Source organism: Rhyacophila brunnea, unplaced genomic scaffold, assembly GCF_057557595.1.
Source record: "Rhyacophila brunnea isolate RB1 unplaced genomic scaffold, BYU_Rbru_1.0 scaffold_6, whole genome shotgun sequence".
NCBI classification, from domain to species: domain Eukaryota; kingdom Metazoa; phylum Arthropoda; class Insecta; order Trichoptera; family Rhyacophilidae; genus Rhyacophila; species Rhyacophila brunnea.
Genome location: NW_028233276.1, coordinates 3,349,725 through 3,357,655, shown reverse-complemented (window position 1 = coordinate 3,357,655; position 7,931 = coordinate 3,349,725). Strand labels below are relative to the sequence as shown.

The 7,931-nt window shown below is 31.6% G+C and overlaps 1 protein-coding gene across 1 annotated transcript in view; it reads right to left on the bottom strand.

The window, feature by feature from the left end:
* Nucleotides 1-757: 757 nt before the first annotated feature.
* LOC147065102 (putative fatty acyl-CoA reductase CG5065) overlaps nt 758-7,931 on the bottom strand; it is a 77,966-nt gene continuing 70,792 nt past the window's right edge. Inside the window, exons 8-13 of the mRNA XM_085957111.1 lie at nt 7,487-7,570; nt 6,060-6,168; nt 4,789-4,865; nt 3,498-3,660; nt 2,199-2,456; nt 758-2,020 (exon numbers count right to left, since the gene is read on the bottom strand). Of these exons, the coding sequence (XP_085813237.1) occupies nt 1,858-2,020; nt 2,199-2,456; nt 3,498-3,660; nt 4,789-4,865; nt 6,060-6,168; nt 7,487-7,570 (854 nt within the window). The 3' untranslated portion in view covers nt 758-1,857. The remainder of the gene's footprint in view (nt 2,021-2,198; nt 2,457-3,497; nt 3,661-4,788; nt 4,866-6,059; nt 6,169-7,486; nt 7,571-7,931) is intronic.

Sequence of the window (7,931 nt, the reverse complement as noted above, 5' to 3'; positions counted from 1 at the left end):
ACTTCACAATTATATTAAAATCTAACACCGCCAAGCCGTCTGCAAGACCTAGCGAGACAGACTGGCGACCACCAGCTGGCTCAGCTAGTATTTATAATTACACATATGGGTATTTATAGAGAAAAGTAATTAATTAATTATCCAGGGTTTGATAATGGTCATTATAAATGACTAGGTAGGTAGGTATGTCAAGTAATTGTTGATACTTTTTGTCTTATAGATACTTCAATAGGTTGTAGGATTCATTTTACTTCTATTCTTGGTGTTAATAAATATTTTATTAAAAACTCAAATCTATTTTACCCAAAGAGATTAAAAACTATCTCTTTGATTTTACCCTTTATTGAAATAAAATCTCAGTACACAATTAATAATAGGTATGTATATCCATTATACAGAAAAAAATCACACATGAATAATATTATTTTGGACTAAAACAGTCTTAGAGATATTAATTATTGTATATACACTAATTATATTATTACACTGAATGGTATTATAATCTATATTATATAATAATTATTATTAGGATTTATAGTAGATAATATGTCACTAATAACTGAAGAAACTGCCGATAAATAATAAAAAACACATTGTCAAGATAAAAAGAAATTAAAAACCATCATAAATTACTACTTTAATTTACTTAAATTCAATTGAGAATGTCTCAAGGACAAAACCGGTCTTGTGGATAAATAAAATTGTGGAATAAGTACAAAAAAAAATAATACTTATGCAATAATATTTAAGTGTTATTTTTATTACAATGTCTTTCCATCAAGTTATATTAGTGAAAAAAATTATAAAATGACTTATTTTAAATACCCGGAATACCTTCAATATTTTCGATTTTAGGGAAAATAATAAAAGATAATAGGTAGCCAATTCTTCTATCAAAAATCTTGTATCATAACGACAAATATTATTATTACGTAACTATTACCAGGATTATAATAATTTTCTGTAAAAAAAATTGAAATATAATAATCTTAATGCCATACATTGCGATACTTTAACATTGACACCCAGGGCTTGATATAGACTGGAGCGCCGTTTCGGTTCGTAAAATCGGTAAAATTATCGCTCCATCTCTTGGAAAAAATAATTTGACTGTCTGAGCTAGATAATAGGCAATATAATAGAAAATCTAACATTTATTTTTATAATTTGATAACTATGTAAATATCTTCAGAAAATTGTCGAGTGCTCCGGTTCGTAAACTTTTCCATTTAGAGCGCTGTTAACATCTCTACTCGATACTGAGCAAAGGTTGAGAGTGAATGGATACCAACCGATAGAAGAATTCATTCATAACATGTATTTCCCTCCAGAGAATTCTATTGAATCACTTGTAGCACTTTTTTATTTTAAAAGTATTTTTCTCACCCACTATGAAATTGATGTATGAAAACATTGTTAATGGTAAATCTTTTCCCCCTTTTATTTCATCCTGGGTTAATGGCCATCCAGTTAACATGACCACGGTAAATTGAGAGTCAATTTTATTGTAACTTGATTTAATATTATTATTTTTATCCTGTGCTACCATACTTTGATGAATAATAATATAAACTGATCAATTTTGATTATTATTAACCAACATGTGAGATTTAATTGGGGTTATAACTAGATTATATTAAAATAATAAAAACAAATAACAATATTATAAATAAATTTTAGTGTTATCTTATTCTAAGTAATTTGTCATTAATTTCTTAGTCTACAAACAATATTAAGGAAACTCACTTACACAATATAAAATATTATAACAATATCTCTGCATAACTTATCTTCTAAAGCACATTTTAATGAAGTATTAGTGAAAATAATATATTCGATTCTGTAGTATTTGCATCTCTAGTTGAATAATGTATCATTAGAGGGTGCTGATTGTAGAAATATAGCAGTTGAACTTAAGCCTGCCTCTACCGTTGACAGAAGCACTGTTGAATATGACCACAGGAACCAAAACACAAGGGCAAAAAATGTGAACTTGCAGAAACGATCTACCCAGTATAACCTGAAATTGAATAAAAAAATATCCTGGGATTATAAAGCATTACAAAATGTTTATTACATGCATTATTATTGCATTCAAATAGTGTGCCGTGGCGCCGTGGAGTACCGTGAACAATAATTCCAAGTAGTGCAGCAGACTGAGCAAAAAAATACGATTTCCAGATTGATTTTTTATTTACCTGTTGATCAGTTTCCTCGCTCTTGGAATTGAATCGGGAGATTCTTTGCAGCAATACTGCCTCGCACCCAAGATGTAATTCTTCATATAGTCATTCCAGTTGACAGCGGTCATGTCGGTGAATAGTGTCGTCCTGTCAGATCCTTTCAGTTCATCATTGATTGCCAAGTAATTGTTATTGCTGAATATCCACTGCTTTAGTGTGTAGTACTGAAGGACTTCGAGGCCACCGGATAAGCGTTTCTGAATATTTACTAAGCTGTAACAGAACGAATACAAATGTTATAATTCCGTTAAATATACAGTATTGCATAGGTTTCTATTTTCTTCATCTAATTCTGGCACCCTGTACTATTGCTCACATTCTACAAAGTTGACCAAATTCCATTAACTACATTCTGTAACATTGCCTGCACATATCCTACTATATTTATTTTTACTTTCAAATAGTATACCATTTCATTACTTAGGTACATGTTGTGATAAGAATATGTATATACCTCAAATATTATACCTAGCCGATATCATAACAATATAATACATTGCTACTAGACAAAAAATAATTTTGAATTACGAATTTTGTAGCTTCAATATTGCTGCAAATTCGAATTAAATACGGGTATATGCATTAACATTTTTTAAATACCAGGGAACTCAGAAATAATGGGAATTGAAATACATAACGGGTAAGGCGATAGCAGGTAACCGACTCGAGTAAGGAAGAATCCGGGTTAAACTTAGACACGTGTCAAGAATACGTTTTACGTCGAATACTGAAAACTGCTCTCGGTTTATGCATTTACGCTGATTTAATGTTGGTATATTACACACACTATTGCACGTGCATAATGCGTGCTTCATTTTCGTAGGACACACATTCAAAACCCTACATCAAGATGCGGCGTATTGAATATAGCCTATCGGTTTTCTATATTATATCTGTTCTGTGATAAATACGTATTATATTCCTTGGATAATAAAACTAAATTGATACATTATTTTCTTAGGTGTACACAGAGTCATCCACTGTTTAGGAGTAACAAATTAAACTTTTGAGCATGGGCTTCATAGAGCCCACCCACACCCACCATGCAAGTACCAATTATTGTGTGAAAATTCAGAAGCTTCTGAACTCTGTTGATCCATGCAAGCAATCTTGCAACTTTCATGATAATACGTGTACACGTGCATTTTCTTGTTATGGCCGTAATAATACGTACTGTCAGCAGTAAATCCATGCATGTGTAAACGGGGTATAATACATAATACTAAACATAAAACAAATGAATTTTGTACTCACAATGGCTTCTGTCTAAACATGAGAAGTATAAAATCGATGAAGTACGCTGGGATGTAATGGAAGAAAATCACACAAAACATGTGGAGTGGCAAGTTGGATTTTATGGAGCCGTCTGGGTACCACAGCATCATTGTGTAAGGATTGTCATATACATGCTTTCTGCCTGAAAATGAATCAATATATAATAAGTATAATTTAATAATAGTGCGAACAGCTTTAAAACTGGCAACAACTAAGTATGTATTTTAATAAAATTATTTATAATTTATACTTTTCATATCTGAAAACATTGAAAGGAAAATATATACTTTTTAAGGATTCAAAGAAAAACATAAATATTGTTATATAATGTGAAAAAGAAAGGTAAAAATTCATTTGACAAGATTTTTCTTAAAAATAAAAATGTGTATATTTGAAATACTTTTTATTTACTTATATCGAATCAAGCTGCTAATACTACATTTTAACTGTGGCTCATGTCATGTTGTAGTGTTAAAAAGAAAATATGGAAAAAGAACTGTACCTTATAATAAATATTTATATATCAATATGTATAATGTTTTTGATATATAAGTAAATTAAATTAAATTGCATGTTTTGTCTATCGCTAGATGCTCCTAGTAAAAATATAATAGTACTGCACTTTGCCTTACAAAAAGATTTTAAATATGAAAAATCAAGTTTTTAATATTTTTAATCTATTACATATTAGGTATGTTTTAGTTCAAATAGCTTTTAGGCCATCCTCCCACGGCGCAACTTATGTCCGTCGGAACTGAAACTAAAATTCCAGCCAGTATCTAGCTAATGTATTTCAATGGCGGCTCGCTGACGGCGAGACTGGAATCTCTCAGCTTCAAAACGGTCGCGAAGAGATGCGACATGCTAGTCGCGCGGTCTCTGAAGTTTCCAGTCACCGTAAAACAGTAGTACCAACATCATTAGATTTCGGTGAAAAATCATATTTTCTTACCAAAATTGGTAGCACTTCGTAAAGCCGCTAGCGTCATATCGTAAAAACCAAAACAACCAGAGACGTCAAAAGTAAATATTAATCGGAAAATTAAAATAACATAATTGTAAACGCTGCAGCGCGCGTATTGTCAGTTTGTGTACAACACAGCTGACAGTCCAGTTTGATAGTTTGAGGTTATGTGATTATTATTTCAACTGGGTTTCAGTAGCGCCGTGTGCGAAGCATCACATTGGTCAGTTTATGAGTTCCTTCACAAACCAGTTCCATCAGATTTCAGTTGCGCCGTGGGAGGATGGCCTTAGTGTATTAATTTACCTAGTGCCAAAGCTTTGCCCCATGTTATCGGATTTACTCCTGATTCTGTTAGATTGCAGACGGTTGGCTCCTTTGATCTGAAAAAGGATTAACTATATTAGTTTGAAAGAGAAAATGTGTTTACATCAGTGGCGGCTGCTCTAAAGCCACACAAGTGCAGAGCACTCCTTACAATTATTTTATTAAAGAAACATCACTTAATACAATATGACATTGGTACCTACACCTGATAATTAACATCTATAACTCATCAGTGTCATTACTTATCTATCGCAGCATTAACTATAGTTTGGCATTATTATGTTAATAATAATAAAATGAATGGGTGCGTGAGTATTGCTATGACTGACTGTATGTGAAGGAATTTATTATACTTATATTTATTACAGCGTAAAAAATATATGCATCACAAAAAGATTGAGACATTTTTCATGTTTTTATATAGGTGATAATAGGTTACTGAATTAAGCGATTAGTTTGATTTGGGTTTGGTTTTAATTTGTCCGTATGCCCATTTTAATTTAAGGAATATACATGTAAAGCAGTTCATTTTAAGCCCCATGAGGTCTAATGCAATTAACAGTTATTTATCTTGCTGTGGTTGGATATTACTTGAGTATTGAATTGTTTAATGATATTACATTATTCACTCTAGTAGCAAATCAAAGCAAATTTTCTTCATCGAAAAACAATTTTTCGTTCAAACCATTGATATACTACTGGATGAATCATATGCTTCTTAAAATGACGCGCGATTTTCAGCGAGTCGGCCTTTGTTAAAACTTACTGAGTAAGCCCGGTCTAGCTTGCATCTTACTCTAACTAATAGTCAACGCATGACGACTTGCTCTGTCTGTTTTGCGTTGCAGCACCCTTAGGTTCACTATTCCAAGAACGCAAATTTAGTTTTACAGCCAGGGCAATACGGGTGAAATTCGGGAATCCATGTTAACGGTCTTAACGCATTATACCTACAAGGAAATATTATAAGACGATATTCGTTATATCTTTTGTGGTACGTTTTTAAAATGACACTTGTATGGGAACTGCTCATCTAGTAGTATATCAATGGTTCAAACGCAGTAGGTTTTTTGTGTACCCAAAGAATTATTATTGAAACTACCAGTCGTCATTGACTGTCATGTTATGTTAATATCGTAAAGAAATAAAAATTATTTATAAATTCGTTTACTTCAATATTGGCTTTAATTGGAGACATAATATTATGGTACAAGCTATAACACAATTATTATTTTCAGTTCTGGACTTACTTTATTGTTCCGGCTTTAAATGCTAAGGCAATCAAAGCGTTGGCACAAACGTCGACTGGCATAATGTCAGCCAGAAAATGCTCCTTGCAATGCATTGATCGTAAAACTCCTGAAAAATAAAATCAATGAATATTATTGAATATGCTAGTATTATCGAATATTTATCTTATCTTGCTATGGTCAAAATAAAATTGGCTTTGGAAATTATTTCTTCGTAGTTCTTTAAAAATTATCAAAGAATACAAAATTTTTGCCGAAAGCCTAGCCAAACTGTAGAAATACGATTACTTTACTAACAAACATGTGCCAAGTAAAAGTCATGTGACAAATACTCTTTTTCAATAGTCTCTTATAGTAATACAACATCTTATAGCCTTTTTTGTATTCTTTCATTATTATTATAATACAGTATAACCTCGTTTTTACGTGCCCGGAATTCACGTTTTCCCGGCAATTGCGTGTATTTTTTTCAGTCCCGATGTATTTCAGTACATTTAATACCCGCATTGACGCTTTTCTTTCCCGCGATTTACGTCGGAAATATTCAAAATATGCGAGTTACACGCGCTTGACGATGATTGGGTCGTGACATTCGAACGATTTTTCAATAATAATTTTAATTGAATGTTGTTTTTTAATAAAACGTTATTTTTTTAGAAACATAAAATTTAAATGTTCTTTTTTCAATACCCCCCCCCCCCCCCATTTTACATTTTCCCTCCAATTAGGTTTTTTTTTTCAGTCCCTTAAAAAACGTAAAATAGGGGTTATACTGTATATACATTTAATGCAAATAAAGAAAAAAATATTTATTTAAAAATGAAGAATTATGTTGAAACCTTATTATCAAAGAATTATCAAAATCTTATGTAATAAGTTTTACCTTCAAACGATTGACATACCTACGTCAATGTAAGATTCTTGCATGTGATGTCCATTAAAAAAGTCAATCCATATATACTTAATAGCTCTTGGTTTTTATTAACTCAGTGAGATAGATCGTTTACTTTAAATTGATGTATTATCTAATTGAACCATTTTAATTTCATTTTGGATGATACCATGTTTAAAAAATATAAATCAGGTGCGTTCATTATATCATAAAAATATTATTCATTCCCATGCCCTCATTAGGGGGCCATTAGATATTATTAGCGTGTTATTAAAATGTGGTAATTAAATAGTAATTAAATGCTCCGCGGTGAAACGGTGTAAAATCCACTATGTGGTTAGGATACCAATCTGGATATAAATGTCTAGCGAAATAGCTGGCTGTCACCAGCTGGTTCCACTGATGAGATTGTAAATGCTTCAAAATACTAGATATTATAAACTAGTATATATAATATGTAGTTTTGAAATATTATGTATTGTTGAATTACAACGTTAATCGGTATTTTTTTATTCTTTTTGTACAACCAACATACCTTTTCCTGCGCCAACTATAAGTCCCGTAGGTCCATTGAGGTTTTCTATCCATCCAGGCATTGGCTCTTGTAATGATGCAATTACTAAAATCAAGAAATATGATAATCTCATTATTACTCGTACCTAACAAAACACCTTCACGTATAAGAAAATGTTCGATCAAGCAAATTGACAATATATCCGTGTATGGCATGAATATGTTCTGATGATGATGATGATGCAATTCTCAGGGCATCTAGGTATTTGTACGTTTGGATTTCTGTGGTTTGTTGGCATATTTAAATTATGTACAGTAACACTAATCTGTCTCAACTAAATTCATAGATTATTATAACTTATTTGGCAACTTTAATGAATGGAAGCCAGCAGTAACATCTTAAAGGAATATGTGTATCATACAATGAAATACGTTGGCTAGTAATTAGCCTACACATAACCAGAAAA